A 20,265-nucleotide genomic window follows, 5' to 3' on the forward strand; every position below is an offset into this window, starting at 1 on the left:
TCCGCATGTTGGTACAAAATTGAGCATGGCAGCAACGACGCGTTGCTTTGGCTGACTTCGCGTCGCCTTTTCTACTGTACATATGATGAATCTACTTGTAACTACATACCCCAAGAATGATACATGCTGTGATTGCTGTACCCGAAATAGGCATTGATGTGTTCGCAAAGCAGGAGCTCACGCCTGTCTCTGGCTATCGACTGTGATGTACTTCATAACACATGGAATTCCAGGAAAATCCGCGTCTGTCGTCCTTCGCCATTGATCTCGGCTAGCACGAGCTAGATGAGGGTTATATGTGATGGAACAGCGTCGATGTGACCTTATTCGCAATTCCATCGCCCATTTCCAAAAAAAGGAGCCACCACATCTCTGTTCATCCCCGCCATCACCACCCATACGAGTTGTTCATGGTCTCACTAACCCGGGAACGTCCACAACACCTTGCCAATTCCATTGGAATGGATTCGTTGTGTTCGTCTGATACTCGTGAATCAATCCATCTGCCTTTCCGATAGCAAACATTTTCATTGTTTGCGTCGCCGCGATGGCTGAGAATCCGTCGTCGGTTACATTTTCCGGGCTGCCGTCTAGGGAGGGCGTTTGTACGGCCCAGTCGGATCCGCGATAGACGGAGGACTGCAGTGCGCCAGTGGTCTGGTCGAGCGTTAGGACAATGTTGTTGGTCCACCCGTTGTTGCCGAAGGTGAGGGAGGCGATCTCCGGCGAAGGGTTAACAGCGAGGTCTGAGGTGATTTGGTTTCCTATGGAGGTCAGTCATGGCTGTTCATGAGCCAATCAGGATACGATTCAAGGCTTACCAAAGTTCCCCGTCTCCAGCCGGAAGTCGGTCAGAGGCCCTTTCAGCTTCTCTATCAGGTCGCCTCCGTCTGCATAGTACATGCGCACGGCGTTCAGGTCTGTCCCAGTCGATCCGTTGCCGTTGAAGTCGGTGAAAGCCGAGACACCGAGGCCCGTGCCGGGCGCTGCGCTGGTGCTGACGACGTCTCCCATGGCCCAAACCAGCTTCGTCATATTGGCCATCTGAACATGGCCCGTCCCCGCGTCCTGGTACAGAACCAGGAGGCTGTCGGTGCAGTTGTCGCAACTCTGCCACATGGCCGCGAGGCCGCTACCCGGGGCAACCTCCGGGTTCCCCAGGCTGGAGCCCATCTCGCCCTGCAGCCAGCCCGAAGACGACGTGGGGTTGGTCGAGTACAGCTCGGCGACCTGCCGCGCCGGAGTGAGGTAGTACACGTTCCAGAGGCCGTTGTTGCTCGCGGCCGCGATGGGCGTGCCGTCCAGGACGTCCAGCCCCGCAGCGTTGGCCGACGCGCTCATGTTGATCGACATCCACACGTCAGCCGTGGAGGCCCTGACGGCGGCCATGAGCGCGCTGCCGGTGGTGTTCGAGCTCTGGTAGAAGACGCCCGTGTACGTCGTGCCCGTGGCGTCGGTCCAGTTCATCGCGGCCAGCCTCGAGTCGGGCATGGTGATCCCCGCCGACTCGGATGACACGGGAGGGCTGTCTGAGGACACGGCAGTATGTTTCGTCCATGGCGCCGTGACTGCGAGTACGGTCACCAGCAGGCCGATGATCAGAAAAGCGATGCCGGCCGACAGCGCGATGAAAGTGCTCCTTCGCAAACCGAATAGTGTCTTTCGCTCTCCAACACCACTGCCGCCGCCAAAAATCCCTGCTCCGCCTATCCCTCCAAGAGAACCAGGTGTGGGCAATGGGTCTTTTACATCATTGGTAGGCGCAGCGTATAGTGCCTGTGCTTGACCCTTTGAGTCGACCAGATAATATGCGGGAGGGCCTACTTGCGGGCTGTCCACCGGAGACAGGCCGGCGGCCTTGTCATCTGAGAATGGGTTGGCGTTGTTGTTCGCACTGCTGCCATCCGATATGGCGAACTTCTCGTTCCAGTACGATTTGCGGCCGGAAGGTGCGAAAGTGGTTGAGCTTGGGCTGGGCACAGCAGCGGTCTCATTGGGGATAATGATGGCTTCGAGGTCCGAGTAGGACTTCTTCCTTTCCCGGGTGTCCATTCTCGAAGTGGGTGTGAGGGTGAGGTGGTGATGATGGGCGGATATTAAGCAATTATCAGATTGAATGATTGACTTGTGTCCAGGTTACCGTGCCCAGTGAGCTCGGCAAGATACACAGGACGGTGGTACAAAATTACACAGTACTAGAGCGAGTAAGGAGCGACAGACAGGAAAAAGAGTGACGACGAACAGATCACGACCAGCGTATGAGAGGGGTTGTTACAACAATAGAAAAGGCCAAGGGACAGTGGGAGAGAACCAAGAGGGCGGGACGCTAGACGAGGGGCAGTGGGACCAGGGCTAATCTATAATTCAGACTTCACCAGGTCACAATTAGATGACGGAGCCTTGGAAAGTCTCAACTCCGAGAGACAGATCCCTTGCCATCATAGGGCTACGGCCACAATCGGACCCAGGTTGCCGGATCCTCGGATCAAACGAGAGCTGGGGGAGGGAAGGGGCTGTCGAGGGGCTCAGCCTTGGACGAGGGGAAGCATGAGGCATTCACGAGTCAAGCGCGCGCGGTACATCAGGTTTGTTGATGTATCAGATGTATCATATCAGTGTGGCGAGGCGAGGCGAGGTGCGAAAGTTTGGGCGGGTTAGAAAGATTGGTTTGGTTCTTGATGTGCAGATATGGTTACAGATGCAACTTAGGTCGCAATCTATGAGTCCCCGGGCATAGAGAGAAAGGTTCAATAGGCCCTTAGCTCTACGGGAAGTCGGTGCCCAGTGAAGACCTCTGCAGTGTAAGCTGAGTGATTGAGCGAGATCATTTGTGACAGGCATCGATCTCGGTACGGTGGCCCGCCCTTCCTGCCTCAGAATGACAGCGGGCCCCTGATCTCCACATCGGTGTTTCGGTAGCCTCACCGAGACAGATTGGCACATGCGTAAAGCTTAAGTCTTGGCCCACCACGCAGAATGCCCTGACTCGCTCTGGCGAAGCCACATTTCTCTGCCGTTGAAGGACGAGGAGCTTTCGCTCAAGTCCGCATTGTTAAGATCCGCAAGGCAAATAAGATCGGCAGCCGTCATGATGTTGCCACGAGTTGGGATGATGGGAGGAACCTGTGCATTTGTCAGCTCACCTTCATACATGCGTGCGCTGACTGTGAACTTAAGCATTGCTTTTCCAAGAAATTCTTCCCTTGTCTTCCGCGTAGCCATTACCATTCTTTTCTGTCTCTAGCGCTGGTGGAAGGAGGTTGGAACGTTGCGCTTTCTATTTCAAGCCTTCGACGTGCCCATTGGAATAAGGCTCTTTGTTCAGCTCAGGAAAAGTCCCCTTCATTTCTATCATTTGACAATACTGCAGCACATAGTCAGGGCAAGAATTTCGGAGTTTATTAACAGTTTCGAGATAGGTTGCACAGAAATGCACTAGCAACACGAGAGAAATTTGTGCTCGGGTCTACAATAATTCATTCCTTGAACGAGCTGGCTCATATCCACCTGTCTGAGCAATCAGATTTCGTGGCGTTGTGATGTATACGATATCAATACTGTCTGGTAAGGTGTTCCATCTCCAGATTTCAATACATGCTGTTGTACACGACGCCCGAAATCTTCCTGTCGGGATACCATGTTTACAGGGGTGCAGGTATTGTGGCTTAAAGTGAATCATCGTTCCTAGTTTCTACCTATTGAGGCTTATCTATAGAAGCCAACTGGAGACAAGTGTCAGTAATCGTTTCCACTGGCCGCTCTTGAACAGACAATGAGATGCAAGCTTGTCGACGAAAGCTTGACCAAAACGAGCATTTGGAGAGACTTCCATCACGAGCACCCGGAGACCGGACCAGATCTGGCGTTGGAATAGAGTTGTATTTGCACCAGTTTCGAGGACCTCCGCACCTGTGTCAGGATGGAGTCCGGAGACTCTCGGCGCAAGTTTCTGAAGCGATGATACATCACTTACTCGTCATCCAAATGTGTAGCATCATATTGACGGTTCTTTTCACAAACATCTACAGGCGTTGGAGATATCCACCAAGTCCAACGCTAGATGAAGAGCAAGTAGGCGAGTCAGCCTTCCAGATCTTCAGACACGTTTTCCAGGATTTCCAAGATAAGGTGAAGCACGTGGATCCCCAGAGTATCTCGGTTGTCTCATCTGACCGTGAGGGAGATTCCGAGGTTATTGAAGTAGGTATGATAGGTAAACAGCCATGAATTAAACATTCATCAGGCTTTTCTCTAGTGAGGGTGTCTGCAGCACATGCGCAAGCAACACACCACAAATGACATCGAACGTTTCGGTCAATTCTTAGTCCTCCCTGTGGGTGGACCCGGTTCTGCAGGACAGACGTATTGGCAGACTCTGTGTCATCACCTGTGTCGAGCCCTTAGAGAGTCGGTGTCACAAAGGCAGCCGCAGCCCAGACAGGAGCATGTCAAACAAAAGCCGAGAAAGCCAGGCAGCAAAGGAGAAGTGAGACACTAAAAGAAGGCAACCAATTGTATTGGCCTTGGAGACGGTATCTGTGAGTCCTGTTCGGCAGGACAAGCGTCCAGCACGGAAAAAGCACCCGCTCTCGTCAGCGGCTTACATTTCACATCAAACTTGGTTGCTCAGTCAGGCGGAATAAGTTACGCCCAATAACGTCAACGTCTTAATATGGGCAAAGTTGAACTCGTACCCTACTAGATTCCATGTTGGCATTCTCAGCCTCTTTCATCCCTCTGAGAGCCCATTACGAGCTTTCAGATGCCTGTGAGGTTGAGCAGAGGCGACAATTCCTCCTCGCGCCAAGATCCTTTGGTGAGATGCTGCACACTCGCCCGAAGCATATCTCGCCTGGATGAAGGTATCCCAGCATTTTCTGAGAGTTACCGATTGATTGTCTTACCTCTTAGGTGTCAAAAACCGAAAATACTTCCAAGTTCCTAAAGACCATATATTGGTCGTTGGGGACAACAGAGGGATTAGTCTGGACAGTAGGCACTTTGGTCCCATACCTTTACACTCTGTCCGCGGCCGCATAGTAGCCTCGACCGTGAAACCAAAACCAAAATGGTGGTGGGACTGGGAAAAGATACCAAAGATGGAGACCACTGCATTCAGAGTGACAGACCCTGTCGAGTTGAAAGCAAATCGCCACGAATGGGAGACAAAAAATGGCGAAAATGAGCCTTGGAAGGGAAGACCACCGATTACTGAGACACCATATAAAGTCCAGCAAAAACACCCAAAGGTCTCCGGAAAAGGCGGTAAACAAGGCACGCATTGGGTTGCAGTCCGAGTGAACAGGTCGTTTTTGTCCGTCTGATTATTCGGTTCAGGTTTGATTGTTTTTGAATACTATGATGCTTCACATGACTGTTCAGATTGGAGTCCTCACATGCTCTCAATCTATCGCGACTTTGCTCCTCTGCTAGTACCTTGCGATATCTCTTCCGCCAAACCACACAAAAAGCCAACTGATCGAAATCATCAATTTTCTTCGCCAACTCCTCGTCCAACCCAAGGAACCTGAACGCCATGCGACCCAAGCGGCCTTCCCAGTCCAGTCCTCCTTCCCTGCGATGATACCGTCCTGTTGTCCGAGATACGCTAAAAGAGCGCGTTGTTTGTACTCAAAAGGAGGCGGGCCTACGGAGTCTCCGCTGCTGTGCTTGTTAAAGACTTCTGTGAGGTATTCGCCCTTCTGCAACGCCACTTCAGCTAAAGTAGGAAGTGATTCTCCTTTGATATCCGCCGCGTCGCCTAAAGCGTAAACTCCGTCCATAGAGCTTCCGTCTGAACGCAGGACGCGCAGATATTTGTCCGTCAGAATTCTCGGCAGCCCTTTCTCAGGAAGTTGGATGCGATCCGATATTGTGTCCACGAGCTTGTTGACCTTGTTACCAGTCGCCCAAATAAGAACTCCATACGGCAGTCGGCCATCTTCTTTGGTGTAGATCGCGCCAGCATCGACCTTCTCGATATGCGAGCTTGTTTTGATTTGGATGATATGTTGCTTGCCTCTGGTTAATGATTCGGTGGCATATTCGGCCAGCGAACGGTCGAATGTCGTCAGAATAGATGGCGCCACGTCGTGGATCGTAATAGTGAGCTTTCCATCGAGATGTGGGAAAAGAAACCGCATGTCTTCGTTCCACAGATCGACAAGCTCAGCAGCAGCCTCGATGCCGATGGCGCCACCACCAACTATCCGGATATTCAGGATATCACGCTGTCTTTGGGGGTCGCTGAGAAGGGTGGGAAGAGAAGCCTGGTCCATCATTTCGAGAAGACGTTGCTGGAGAAGCCGACTGTCGTTCGTTGTCCTCAGGAAGAGAGCATGTTCTTTGGCCCCCGGCGTGCCGAAATCCTGGATATCGCACCCAGGTGCGATGCAGAGCTTGTCATATTCGACTTCGAAGTCTTTCGGGTCCTCCCCATCTACCTCGGCTGCTGTCTTGCATCGGACGATGCGTTTCTCGAAGTCGATGTTGTGTGCAATTGCCTTGTAGTATTCAACTTCGGTACGTTGTTTCCTCCTGACCGGCTCTTCTGCTAGACGGAAATTGAACAGACCACAAGCTGCACTGGCCAGCAGAGGTGTGTACTGAATCGTGCGGATTGGCGAGATAATCTTCAAATGGTATTGCTCCATAGATACCTTCTGGGACAGAATGAAACCGCCCCATCCGGATCCAATAACAGCGAGAACGGGTTTCTTCATCTTGGCAAAGCTTGTGTCGTCTATTTTTGGCAGGAAGATTTCAAGATCCTGCAGAATTAATGTCAAAACTCCTTTGGATCAATTTCCCATACTTATCTAGAACTTTTCCCAGTACCGCAATCCAGTGATTCTCACCAATCCTGAAATGTAATGCGTCAGAGCTTCAGCATCATGACTTCTCATTCTGGGGTACAGATAACGTCATAGGGGCGATCAACAATTCTCCTTCCAACCCATATGGCTCGGAGCGCTCGGCTTTCGGTATCATTTCGCTATATGTGCAAGTTCTGACTTCACCAAACCTAGCATTAATAATCACCCATGCACATCTTCAACAGTCTGGACGATTTTGTTTGATGCAACCTAATGGCCATATTTGGTTGTAGTGGCTTGTGGTGATGGACTTGCAGCGAGGGGTCTGGACCAGTCTAGTCGGTATCAGAAGTCAGGGCTGCAAACCTGCATCCCCTCTCAAATTAAGCGCACCCGACAATTGAACGTCACCGCGCCTTGCATGTAGCCTCCACATTACAACGAGGCCTGGAGGTGGCAAATGATTTTGGTTGATAGTAGTCAACACACCGACGGGCCAAGGGCTACGGTAGCTTTTGTGCGACACTGAGGTAAGGCGTTACTCATTTCCAATACATGTTCGTCCGGATGCGGATCTATGATGCCGGTCACAGAACGGTCCCTGAAATACAATTACCTAGCATCTGAATGCTCTCCACCGTGTCTGAGACATATGTGCGTGTTGTTGAGAGGCCCACGGCCACATAGTATATTATCACTGCATGAGCCCAGCCCTGCCAAATGTCCCGGAGAGCTTGATCATCTTGCTTGGGCGCCCAAGCGCAGGACCTAAGGAGGTCACATGGGCCAGCTTCATCGAAAGCTACTACTAGCTAAGCAGATATAAACCCATTTTCCCACTGATCTGAATTAATTTGTAGCACTGGAACGGGAGACTCATGTCAAGTTTCTAACGGCGGTCCAATAGAGCGCCTAAGCAACTCATTCGGTAGACAAGCGGTCCAGTATTAGACCCGGTAAATCAATGGAGTAGGTAATCCAGCGTTTGGGGCCTTCATTAGGTAGAGGTCGGAGAAGACTGGGAAGGGACCAGGTGGACTCTTGCTGTAATCAATTTTTGTCTGGTAAAGGGAAAAGGCGCACTACTTATATAATCTTTTCGGAGTGGGTTATCCCGTTTTCCTCAAATATAGAGGAAATGAAACGCCTGCCATTGACAGCACAGAGCCTTTTTTTTTGTATCGCCTTGATGGCGAACCTATAATGCTTAGCGAAGCATCTAAGCAACAGCTAAGTTTTGGGCCAAAGCTACAAGGGCTTTCACTTGCCGGCAGCCGCGCATTTATCACCTGCAACATGGTGTATTCGCCAAGCATGACTAGTCGGCTCGAGCGTGCGGCGTAAACTATTTGTTTCTGTCTGTTCCTGTCCAAGAAGTTTCCCCAGAAATATGCTCCATACCTCTTTTCTCAAGCTGTTTTGATATACAGTTCGCGAGGAAGATGCTAGCCAAAAAGCTTTTGCCCCTGCTTGTGTCCAATAACAGCGAGGTAATGCCAATTCCAAGCTGGGACCTGGCTCCTCAATCTCTTTTATCCGATGTAAGTACTTTTTAACCTCTATTATCTGTATAACCTGCTGCAAAAGCGCCGCACTCCAAAGCTTATTGAGAGCAGCTACCCTCGCCGAAGCCTAATTTCTCTCCTTACAATATCTCCCAAGACTGTTAGATATTACCGACTGTTCTCTGTTTCTAAGGGCAGCAGGAGACGTTTATACCACCGGTGACCTGTGAGGTCTTTGGTCTTTTACTCGTCGTAAGAGACAATAGTATCTAGAACAAAGACAATCTCAAGAAGCCATTCTGTTGCCTAACGATACCCTCCGTCATGTTATGGTTTTCCACGCGCATCATTCCTCTCATTTGCAATACGCAGCGGAGTTTTATTTTTCGCTTCCTAATTACTGTATAATTATTTCCCTGAAATGATATTGACTCAAGTGTGCTTAGCATGCTTCCAATATTTCGATGCCTGGCAACGGGAAACTGGCCTACTGGCATCATGTCCCAGTTTCGAGATGCACTCTCATCGGTTGCTTGCAGGCCGCAGGCGTGAGTCCTTGGAATGACCTTGCTCATATTTTCACTGGAGACAATATGGAAGCCTACAGAGCAAACAAGAGTTGGAAAGAACCGTGGCTTTATCGTCAAGAATTCTTCCTAGATCCAGACCACAGGAAGCACTACCTACTCGAAACAAACGGCATCACTTCAAAAGCCGACATATTTTTTAATGGATGGCAGATCGCAAACAAGGAATTCCAGTCAGGCTCCTATGGTGGCCATGCATACGACATCACACCAATGGCGTCAGATATCAATGCGCTACTAATCAGAGTTCACCCCACCGACTATAATCACGATTTGGCCCAGGGATTTAATGACTGGAACCCTGCTCCACCAGATCATGGCTCTGGTGTTTGGAGAGATGTTAATGTCAAACAGACAGGGCCGGCGGCATTGGGACCTCTCAGCGTCACGACAGAGTTCAAGACATCTGGTACTTTAGCCCGAGTGTCTGTCCGAGCACTTGCCCGCAATCTTGAGAAACACACAATAGAGGTCCTCCCAATGGCCAGTGTTTTCAGGTCTGGATCTGAATCCAGCACGACCGAAGGCATCTCTCAGGTCGGTACCTCGTCGATACATGTCGATCAAGAGCGACCCTCGAGAAACACTACGACAGGAGAAAAGAATGGTCCGAGTGCAAGAGAAACTTCTTCTCGGACCATATCTTTGGCCCCATTTGCTTCGAAAGAGCTAAAAATAGATCTTGATATACCATTTACGGAAGCAGACATTTGGTGGCCCAGGCAATGGGGAGCTCAGCCACTTTTCGCGGCTCATCTGAGCGTGTCAGTTGAGAACATAACCTCTGATCGGCGCAACAGCACATTCGGATTTCGCAAGGTCACCTCGCGCCTCAACAATTACAACGACAGAGTGTTTGAGGTAAACGGCTTTCCCTTTCAAGTGATTGGCGCAGGGTATGCACCTGATATTTTTCTTCGGTGGGACTCCTCGCGCTTCACAAGTATTGCCGAGTATATTCTTGATATTGGGTTGAATACTATTCGTCTTGAAGGGAATATGGAGCATCCTGAGCTGTATGATATATGCGATCGCCTGGGAATTATGATTCTTCCAGGCTGGGAATGCTGTGACAAATGGGAAGCATGGAGCTATACCGAGGAGGAAGGACTATCAGATTCTCTCTGGGGCCCGAATGACTATATCACAGCGAACGCCAGCATGAGACATGAGGCAGAGATGATGCAGACTCACCCAGCTGTGCTTGGATTCCTGATTGGAAGCGACTTATGGCCCAACAAAAGAGCCACGTCCATCTACTTGGACGCGTTGTATGACTGCCATTGGGAAACCCCCATCCTCGCTGCCGCTTCAAAGCGGGGACACCCAAGGGGCCTCGATCCCTCAGGTCTCAAAATGGAGGGCCCCTATAGTTGGGTCCCTCCAAATTACTGGTACGAAAATCGGTTGGGCGCAGCATTTGGCTTCGGCTCCGAACTGGGTTCAGGAGTTGGCACACCAGAACTTCAAAGTTTATCGCAATTTCTCGACTGGCCTGGAATCAATGACCTCTGGCGGAGACCCAGCAAGGATCTTTACCACATGTCGCCTGCAGATTCGTTCTCAAGCAGAAAAATCTACAACAAGGCCCTTTGGCGTCGATTTGGCGCACCGAGAGGATTGTCAGAGTACCTCCTCAGCGCTCAGATGATGGATTATGAGGCAACGAGGGCTCAGTTCGAGGCCTACTCTTCGAACTGGTCTGCGAAACGACCTGCAACGGGGTTGATCTACTGGCTCCTAAACAGTGCTTGGCCCAGTCTTCACTGGGAGCTGTTCGATTATTACTTACACCCAGCCGGATCGTACTTTGGCGCAAAGACAGGGAACCGCTTCGAGCATGTAGCATATGACTATGTGCACAAGGAAGTGTCCATAATCAACCGTTCTGCGAACAAGCAAGGGTCCAGAATTCTTGAGCTAGATGTTATTGATCTGCACGGCAACCGCGTCTTGAAAAGGACGGTACAGCTTTTCACGACACCCAATTCCAGCAGAAGACTCTTCAAGATCAAGGAGTTAAAACATATACGGGATATGGTGCTCCTCCGTCTGGTTCTTAAAAATGGCAGCGACAACAAACTGCTAAGTCGGAACGTGTATTGGTTGTCAAATAAATCTGATAAACTGATTTGGCACAGATCAAACTGGTAGGTCATATCCAACAAGACCCCCCCCCCCCATAAAAAAAGAAGAAAACCCTCAACCTCATGGCTCTCGTACTTTATTGTATGTTGACTGGAAGGTCTTTCGTCTCTCCCCTTACCGATCACAGTAATTTCCATGTCTGCGTCTGATGTTGACGCATCGCTGTTTCCACTCTACATTATCGTGGTTGGCAAATTTGTCTGACAAAAGCTGAACAGGTACTACACGCCGGTCGAGAAATACGCCGACTACACTGCCTTAAATGGAATTCTCCCAGCTAATGTGTCAATCTCAGCGGCAATGGACAGAACCAACATGCGCTGAGTCACTGTCACTTTGGAGAATCTCTCGCCCTTCCCTGCAGTCTTTATCCGATTAAGTTTGGTGCAGCAGAGCAAAAATGAGATACCGGGCCAGCTTGAATGGGCACATGTCACTCCTTTGAAATGGTCGGATAACTACGTCACTCTGTGGCCTCATGAGAAAATGGTTCTCTATGCGGACGTTATGAAGGAATTACAAGATGCAAATGCCGTGTTTGTCCATGGGAAGAATGTTCACGAAATCGAGATTCCTATCGGATAGGGTCTGGCTGGCTTTCTTAAGGTTAATTGCGGCGAGTCGCATTGTGTACTTAGGTATATGATGCGTCTGCTCGGATTCCCAGGAGTAGAGGTCCTATCGACTCACGCTAGGAAATAGAAATTCATTAGAGCAGAACTCTTTGCCATTTTTGAAGAAAAGAAAAGGGAAGCACCGAGAAAAGACATTGGTCTGTCTGTCCAATTGTTTGTCTTTACTTTCGGCTTTACATTTGTTCTGGTTTAGTCTTTTGCAGCATCAGAGCCGAATTTGACTTCTTACTCAGTGAGATCGCCGGATATTTCGAATGTCTGCGTTCTCAAACAAGATCACTTGGTCAGGGATCAAGTGCAGTTGTACTGCCCGTTGGTGCGGCTCGGAGATGAAGGTCTTACCCCTTCTGAGGACGCATATCATCAGCAAAACTTTGCAGAAAGTTAATCCCTTTGTCCATCCACGGCCATCTCAAAAACGAAACGGTGAAGTCCCATCCTCGACCCAATGTAAGGGTGTTTTATCAGTTCCTTAGGTAGAGGCAACCCGTTATCGGAAAGTCTTGGGCACTACCACTGGTGTTTACGTCGATGCAGAAAAGGGGGAACCATGGCAAACGCCTGCAAAAGCCTCATGTAACGAAGTAACGAAATAAACTACTGCTTAGCCAGCGGGGGAAGGTTCCGAGTCTCGCGCTACGGTCTAGTTGCAGCCGTTGAAAGGCCAGCTCAGGACGATGAAACCATATTCTTGGCCTGAGAGATTGTTAGAATCAGAGTAGAACAAATGAATGAATGAATGTTGACCGTTGACACACAGTCCAGTGTCCGACTCTTCAGACTCCCTGATGTGGTGTGCTTCATGCTTTTGCTCGATTTGACAGGGCACACGAACCCAGGCCAACCATTCTGGACGGACGACACGTCGTAGCGAATATTGACCTCTTAAGGCTAAATACGAGTTCCAGAGGAAAAGTATGGGCCAACCTAAAATTCGTCACGCTATGCAGGGAGAAAACCTGGCCGTGGAAGGGTGTGTATAAGCGGAGATCCTGCGGAGAAGTTCCTAGATTGGCGTCAGATGCGAATAGATTGCAACTTGCACAGTCCCACATGCCTGCGTGAAGTTCCCGGTGCGCCGCATTGACTCTCACAATCTTACAGTTCGTCACCACTTTTTGAAATGGCCGTCCTGATGAACCCCTGACCCAGCAGAAGCCCGCCAAGGAAGACCCCTTCAGAGAATATTGAGGGACGAACGCCTCTCCCGTAGCGCCCTAGCCGATCTCACTGATCCTTTCTCAACAACCTCCTTGATCCGGAATAAGCATCCGCTAGATCTGAGCCCTAGTAATGACCGAAATGGACGAATCGGCTTGGCCTACCAGAGACATCGGAACTGTATTATTGAATTCAGTGTGACGGAAAGACGAGGGCGATAAAGTCTGCAATGTCAGGGTCCAGCCACATACGTCCAGATAATGTTTCTACAGTCTAGTACGCTGGGTTTGCGTCTTCGTCATCCTGATTGGGTGCAACCGTGATCTGTGTTTTGTGAGCGCTCTGTTCTCGCGCTGGACTTCAGGATTGACTTAACATCACTGAATGTTTCATTTCTAATCTCAGACCTCCGTCCCCACGTGTCAGTCTTGTTTGTCTCCAGTATGATCTTTGTCAAATTGTGGCTGCTTGCCACCTCGGCTGAGTTTGTGCAAGCAAAGCTCCTTGGCTCCTCGTTCGGGGTACCAGGCCTCAATGCGACATTCGACTACGTTGTTGTTGGTGGCGGAACCGCAGGTCTCACCATTGCAACTAGACTTGTCGAGCAGGACGCAGGAAGCGTGGCAGTGGTTGAAGCAGGCACTTTTTATGAGATTTCCAACGGAAATGGGTCTCAAGTGCCAGGTCCGGGTGTTAATTATGCTGGAAAGTCTGCTCTAGACTGGCAGCCGTTGATCGATTGGGGATACATGACGACACCTCAAGCAGTAAGTCCCAGCCTTCCGATACCTGCCAAATCTATGCTGATGGCGCTCAGGGTGCGAACAACGCGTCCTTACACTATGCGCGAGGCAAAACACTCGGTGGCAGCTCGGCGAGGAATGCAATGATCTACCAACGGGGCACCACTGCATCTTACCAGAAATGGGCAGACCAAGTTGGGGACCAGAACTACACTTTTGAGAACCTACTACCGTATTTCGAGAAAAGTATCAATTTCAGTGCGCCAGATATGAGTGTTCGATTTGCAAACTCAACGCCTCAATACGACGAGACCGTGATGGGAGACGGTACGGGTCCTCTATCTGTAGGGTTTCCAAACTCACCCTCAGCGTACGGGACTTTCGCAGTCGAAGGCATGAAGCAGATGAACCTATCGGGCATCGATGGTTTCCAGAGTGGAAGTTTACTTGGTTATGCATACAGCATGTTCACCATTGACAGCGGCACAATGCTCAGATCGTCCTCGGAGACTGCATTCATGCGGCAGGCATTGCAATACAATGCTTATCAAGTCTATCACCTAACTATGACCAAGAAGATCTTATTTGATTCTAACAAGAAAGCTACCGGAGTTTTGGTTGACACACAAGGCTTTCAATACACTTTGACAGCGAAAAAGGAAGTGATCGTTTCCACGGGTGCCTTTGCGTCTCCGCAGATTCTAATGGCATCTGGTGTCGGCCCTGCTGATACTTTGACCTCATTGGGCATAGAGGTCATTGCTGACCGACCCGGGGTGGGCAAGGGAATGCAAGACCACGTCTGGGTCACGTTAGCATACCCTATCAACGCTCAAACCAGTTCTTCTTTACGCTACCCCTCGTTTCTCTACGGCCAACAAGCTCTTTTCAACAGCTATCCAGCCACTGGAATCTACTCGAGCCCCAATTGCGATGTCCTAGGCTGGGAGAAAGTACCACAAGACTTGAGAGCCAGTTGGAGTAACGCGACCAATGGCGTCCTCAAAGCGTACCCAGATGATTGGCCGGAACTCGAATATATGACAGTTAATTCGTACGTCAATGAGCAGGAGGTCTACAAGCTTATGGATCCTTTTGATGGCACAAATTATGCGTCCATCGGTGTCATCCTCGCCTCTCCCATCTCGCGAGGAAGTGTCACCATAACCTCCGCCGACACAAGTGTACACCCGTCGATAAATCCCGAGTGGCTGACGAATCAAGCCGACATGGATATGATGATAGCGGGCGTCAAACGGGCCCGAGAATTCTGGGGAACGGCCGCTCTGCAGGGCCTCGTCATTGGCGAGGAAGTATTTCCCGGTTCCGAAATTTCTACCGACGCGGAGATTGAGAGCTTCATTCGTAACTCGTTCAACACTATTTGGCATGCTGCCTGTACTTGTGCAATGGGAAAGATCGATGATCCTAATTCCGTCGTGGATTCCGAAGCAAAAGTGATCGGAGTGCAGGGTCTTCGCGTTGTCGATGCGTCGACTTTTCCATTATTGCCACCGGGGCATCCTCAGTCAACCATCTGTAAGTCTTTATTCTCCAACATGCCTTCTGTATCCTAGTCACGGTATGACACTAACACGGAATTGATAAGACGCTCTCGCTGAGAAGATAGCCTGCAATATTTCTGGAGGCTGTATTTTGTAAATCAGTACGCCGATTTTGCACACCAAAGTACATAATATAATATTACATATTCACTGGTTGTCAAACTGCCGAAGACTACCTGACCTTCTCTAGTCGGGGTTGTCCGAGATCTCACCTTCGAACACGGGTCCTCAGGCAGATAGAGCCGCGGGCCGTTAGGCGAGGACTCGAGCACAAGCTTCAGCGGCACTGCTGCTTGTGATTGGCCTCAAAGGAGTTCGACTCAGTTGAGGGTGTGTGACGGTCAGCCAGTCTTCGACAGCGCAAATTTGATACACGGGTTATTGGACATTGCTATCGATATTACATCGAGAGCACCTGAGGCTGAGTAACCATTAGACGTGGTGTGTTTGGTGCACAATTTGGGCACATTTCACACATCGAAAGCCTGTTGACTCCTGGTTTGAGGCATTGTTGAGGACACGCACGATTGGTGACAAGGTCTGATTCTATGTGTGTTTATATGAAGCCTTTTCGCAATACCTTCATATTGGCCTCGATATATTTGCCAAATATATACAGCCGAAGTGCAATCCGTCGACACGGCCCCACCGTCTCTCTGAAATCTCAGGCGTAGCTACTTAGCACGATATGCCCTCAGGAACATTCTGGCAGTTGGTAGCATTCTTGCCGCCCGTTATCTTAACATCCGTCCAGGTCCAGTCGGAGCAGCTGCCATCGCCACACTCAATATAGACATTGAGTGCATTCTTGTTGACTGAGCCTGTGACGTTCTGGAGGATAAAATTCTTGATCGGCACGCCATTAGTGGGGTTGCCCTTAACGCCGTTGTATGACTGCGTCACAATGATTCCATAGTCCGCATTGTCAGACTCGCTATCGATGACGATGTTGCGATAGGTGATGTTCGAGACCTCTCCTGTAGCATTGGAAATGGTTTTCTGCAATTACAATTAGCTGAATCATCAACCACGGGTGGAATATTCGACCTACAATTCTGACGGACTGCTGAGATTTCTCGAACAAGATATTCTCAAAAGTGATGTTATTGACGATGTTGTTTGTGCGGCCGCCAACAGAGCCGATGGAACCTCCATGCCCACCGCTGCATAATGCGTCCTTGAACAGGACATTCTGGCCCGAGTTCACCGCGACACAGTCATCCTGATTCCATACCCTCGCATTCTGGATCACTACGCCGTCGGCATTATTAATGTCGAATGCATCGGTATTGTGCCCCAAAGTATCTCCATCGGCGTTGAGCTCATCGCCGGCAGTATTGTTGCAAACGACATCCGTGACCAGCAGGTTGTTCACGTAGTTGATACTGAAGAAGTTCTTGGGCGCATTAAGGATATTAATGCTGTCAAGGACGGAGTCATTTAGGTTGTTCGCCTTGAAGAATTTTGGTTTCACAACGCCGCCGTTGCCCCCCAGGCTATCCCACCAGAGGGCACCCTGCCCGTCGAGAACAGATCCGGGTGCGCCCTTAACGGTGATATTGTTGCCCGAGACAGAGAATAAGCTTCCTTCCCACTCGGCGTAAGCCCAAGTAGTCCGGCCCTCGAAGGTGACCTGAGCCAGTTGTTAGTATAGAGCTCGCCATTACAACCAGGACGGTGCTCACGGTTGTGCCGTCGTTGAGCTTCTCGAGATTCAAAGTCACACCGCCAGGAATCTGGAGGCTGTCAAGGACAATGTTGGAGCAAGAGTTCTTGGCCTGGCTGATTTGTAGATAGCCGTCTGGGCCACTGAACGTGCAGTCGAAGGTGGTGTTGTCAGCAGCCAAGGCGCCTGAGGCGAGCCCCAGCAAGGCGGCTGCGGCGACGAGAGATCTTGGCATCTTGGCGACCTAACGGGTCAGATTTGACGGATGGTTAAGATGGTTAAGAAGATCATCTATGGATCAATAAGGGCGCACGGATTGCAGAAGACGTCCTCTTTAAAAAGCCACACACTCCTCCATGGCCTTGAATCGGGTGATGCGAATTTGCTCGACTTGGACCCCTGGAGAGCGCACCCAGTTGTGAAAGGGGCATGATGCGTTGTGGTGGAGAAGCGACCCCTACCAAATTTCATTATCCCGGATTCGTGGAATTTTTGTTGTTTCTTCGGAAGCAACTCCGGTCAACAAGCTTTGGCGACCAAAAGCGAAGACGAGCCGCAGATAACAACGCCAACCTCAGATGCGGACAGGCTAGAGCCACTCATCGAATCAAGTTGTTTCTGACAGTATCGATTCAGAGGATCTGAAATTGAATATCTGGACGTGGGGGAAAGCTCCAGGTTCATAATGAAGCAGGGGAAATACTGGTTTAGCCTGCATCCGTTTCCCGACGCGAGGGGGAGGCCATTAAACCCAAGCGGGTGCATCTGCTTTGATCCAGGGGCAATTTTCGAGGATTCGACACTAATTGTGGAGACGGTCAGTCGAAGCTCCATGGCTGCGACTTGCATTCTCACCATAACCCAGTCTACGTGTTTCGGTGACCATCTCTTTTTTTTATTACTTTGATTGCCCCCAGCAAATTCTCAACCATACTACATTTATACACTTTTTTAACATTGTATGTTATGTACAGGCGTTTTCGACATTAGCGTTGTTGGGCCTGTACGCGGTAGCATTACTGCACAAACAATTCATATTCACAATCAACTCGTCCAGAACAAATGCACCCAGGAAGACACTTGGTGAGCCCCGGCAGTCCTCATGGTGATGAGATCTACATGGAATCAGAAAAGATCAACGATAAAAATGATATGAATTATAGAAAGTACAGGTACGAGCTGACTTGGTAGATGTCTCAATTTTGATTCATATTCAACAGGACAGGCAGTTGATCAGGACTAAACGGCATGTCTGCACGTACGCACCAACACATATTCCTTTGCTTCTGATCGTTCTTCCTGCAAGCCCGAACACACCGAGACCTCCAAAATTGGAAGCTCTGTCACATGTTTCTATTCTCAGACAGGCAGACAGATGTGTTGGCTTCCACAATGAGGCATACTGCATTGCAGCCAGTCGGTGAAAGTTTCCCCGAAGTGTAACACAACAGCTGGCCTGAGTGACTGGCCTCTAAGGTGATTTGGGACTCATTGTGATAAATCAATTTGTCTTTTTCGCACTTTAGCTTGGCATTGCAACGAATGACCGTACGTTTCAGCGCGTGATTTACAATATCGTTCGTAGCGTGACCCGATGATTGTTCCAGGTTCTTGTTATTCCCCAGGCGCTGTTGTCGACATCAACTGCCGTTCCATTTATAGAATGAACAGACAGTTCAATATACTCAGGCAGATCTGCTATGTTTCTCATGGCACCCTAGATGTGCTGGGCAAGGCCATCTGATGTTTTTCCCGTGCTTTCGCCGAGAAGGTGCAAGGAAGACAAGCCTCCCGACCTATGATGTTTCGAAGAAGCCGTTGGGGTGGTTTAACCCAGAACCCGCCCTATAAGCAATTAAACATCAGCGAGAGTTTCATCTGATCTACGCCGTTAAGCGGCGCACCCGAGAAGTGCCAACGCGAATTGACTTCAGAGATTGGCTTTGATCTCAAAAAGCCGTTAGAACTTCATTACATTCTGGACGATATGTATGACAGCCAGCAACCAGCGTCGCAAGTAAGCTTCATTCTTCCCTCAATGAATCAACCAGCTGTACATGCTCTTTCACATTTCATTTAATATTCAGAGGTTTTCTTTTTTCCCCCTCCGTTTTTCTTCTTTCCTGCGCAGCTATGGCACCCCGACCGTTTCGTTTGGTCGTCGGAATTCCTCGCGATGACACAATCGAGCTCTTGACGCCAACAACCGCGCAGCCGCAATCTGTTGCGCCAATGACGGCCCGATACCAACCTGAACGAATTCAAGGCGATTCTCTGCCAGAGAGCTGTGCCTATCATGGCAGATCCGACGTTGAAGTACTCATGTCCCGCAAACTCCGGAGAAGCCGCGAGACAAACACATCCCAGGAAGGAATCTGGGACTGCTTGTCCGATTTCTGGGAAAGCTGGTGCTTCTTCGACCGATGCTGCGATAGATTCTGTGACCGGCTCTGCGACCGGTGCTGCGACCGGTGTTGTGACAGGTGCTGCGACAGGTGCTGCGATCGATGCTGCGATCGATGCTGTGATCGGTGTTGTGATCGGTGCTGCGACCGATGTTGTGATCGATGCTGTGACAGATGGGCTACGTAAGTTTATTCAATAGTGGGAAAAAGTTCCTGGCATGGCTGACTGTTGTTACCCAGAGTATGTATCGAAGTATGTGGGAGGAGGACGTAATCAGCTCTATCTATGTTGGCTGGCTGTCTAGCACTCCAAGGTTGCCAGCGTCGCATTTTGTCCATGAATGGCGTACTGGTTCTGGCCTCTCATGCTGTGCCAGACATTGTGTCACAGTAAGTTGACTGGAGTCAGACAGCTTTTCTCATTTTCGTCTTAGATACTGTACATTTCCCATGTAATCGAACCAGCATGCATGAGTTACTTGGAAGCATTAGCAATTTCGTGTACGGAGTATTAGGAGACTGGACGCTCATCGTCAAGACCGCATATCTGAAAGATATCTTTTGAGCAGTGACAATGAGATCGGGTATACTTTGTCAGACTCTACTAGCCCTATTTTCCGCCTTCTGATTCATACGAAAATGTCAGTTAGCACGCGTGATCAGGGTGATGTGTTGCGGATTGCTAAGAACGAAACGACAGGGCTTGGTGCAGATTTGACGCTTGGTACTAAGCCACCGGAGCAGGCAAATGACGGGCTTGGGAATCTAGAAGGATTGAAAGTCTCCTTTGAAGAAGGCTATTTAGTCCAGATGTTCAAGTTGACATTTCGATTTTGGTTGCTGAGTCAACTGGCCCGCAGAGTCGAGTCCCACAATGTGAAGTGAGCAGCGCCAAATCGCCACCAGAGCTGCAGGTGGAGACCCAGGACTGGGAAAAGTCTTATCGGCTCCAGTGCATGCTTATCAATCCAAACTTGGTGGGGCGCCCGTGGAATTTTTGGAGGGGACTGCAGCGCATTCCACCCATTATTCCTA

The 20,265-nt window shown here is 49.9% G+C and overlaps 6 protein-coding genes across 6 annotated transcripts; 3 read left to right on the plus strand and 3 right to left on the minus strand.

Annotated features, from left to right (window-relative positions):
- Positions 1–408: 408 nt before the first annotated feature.
- Positions 409–2,052, minus strand: J7T55_012935 (fungal fucose-specific lectin; the record flags this gene model as incomplete). The annotated part of the gene is made up of 2 exons (XM_053141573.1): positions 409–764; positions 822–2,052. The coding sequence occupies 2 exons, from the start codon at positions 2,050–2,052 to the stop codon at positions 409–411; spliced, it is 1,587 nt and encodes a 528-aa protein (XP_052995282.1).
- Positions 2,053–5,429: 3,377 nt separating this feature from the next.
- Positions 5,430–6,722, minus strand: J7T55_012936 (uncharacterized protein; the record flags this gene model as incomplete). Its single annotated transcript, XM_053141574.1, has 1 exon — positions 5,430–6,722. One exon carries the CDS (start codon positions 6,720–6,722, stop codon positions 5,430–5,432), a length of 1,293 nt encoding a protein of 430 aa, XP_052995283.1.
- Positions 6,723–8,913: 2,191 nt separating this feature from the next.
- Positions 8,914–11,379, plus strand: J7T55_012937 (exo-beta-D-glucosaminidase; the record flags this gene model as incomplete). Its single annotated transcript, XM_053141575.1, has 2 exons — positions 8,914–11,006; positions 11,274–11,379. The coding sequence occupies 2 exons, from the start codon at positions 8,914–8,916 to the stop codon at positions 11,377–11,379; spliced, it is 2,199 nt and encodes a 732-aa protein (XP_052995284.1).
- A 1,915-nt stretch (positions 11,380–13,294) lies between these two features.
- J7T55_012938 (gmc oxidoreductase protein) lies at positions 13,295–15,399 on the plus strand (the record flags this gene model as incomplete). Its single annotated transcript, XM_053141577.1, has 3 exons — positions 13,295–13,618; positions 13,669–15,133; positions 15,350–15,399. 3 exons carry the CDS (start codon positions 13,295–13,297, stop codon positions 15,397–15,399), a joined length of 1,839 nt encoding a protein of 612 aa, XP_052995285.1.
- A 438-nt stretch (positions 15,400–15,837) lies between these two features.
- On the minus strand, positions 15,838–17,060 carry J7T55_012939 (polygalacturonase 5; the record flags this gene model as incomplete). Its single annotated transcript, XM_053141578.1, has 3 exons — positions 15,838–16,158; positions 16,211–16,792; positions 16,845–17,060. The coding sequence occupies 3 exons, from the start codon at positions 17,058–17,060 to the stop codon at positions 15,838–15,840; spliced, it is 1,119 nt and encodes a 372-aa protein (XP_052995286.1).
- Positions 17,061–18,812: 1,752 nt separating this feature from the next.
- J7T55_012940 (uncharacterized protein) lies at positions 18,813–19,795 on the plus strand (the record flags this gene model as incomplete). Its single annotated transcript, XM_053141579.1, has 4 exons — positions 18,813–18,842; positions 19,092–19,413; positions 19,471–19,483; positions 19,723–19,795. 4 exons carry the CDS (start codon positions 18,813–18,815, stop codon positions 19,793–19,795), a joined length of 438 nt encoding a protein of 145 aa, XP_052995287.1.
- Positions 19,796–20,265: the final 470 nt, after the last annotated feature.

Source organism: Diaporthe amygdali (genome assembly GCF_026229845.1).
Source record: "Diaporthe amygdali strain CAA958 chromosome Unknown NODE_9_length_1275696_cov_64_842800, whole genome shotgun sequence".
NCBI classification, from domain to species: domain Eukaryota; kingdom Fungi; phylum Ascomycota; class Sordariomycetes; order Diaporthales; family Diaporthaceae; genus Diaporthe; species Diaporthe amygdali.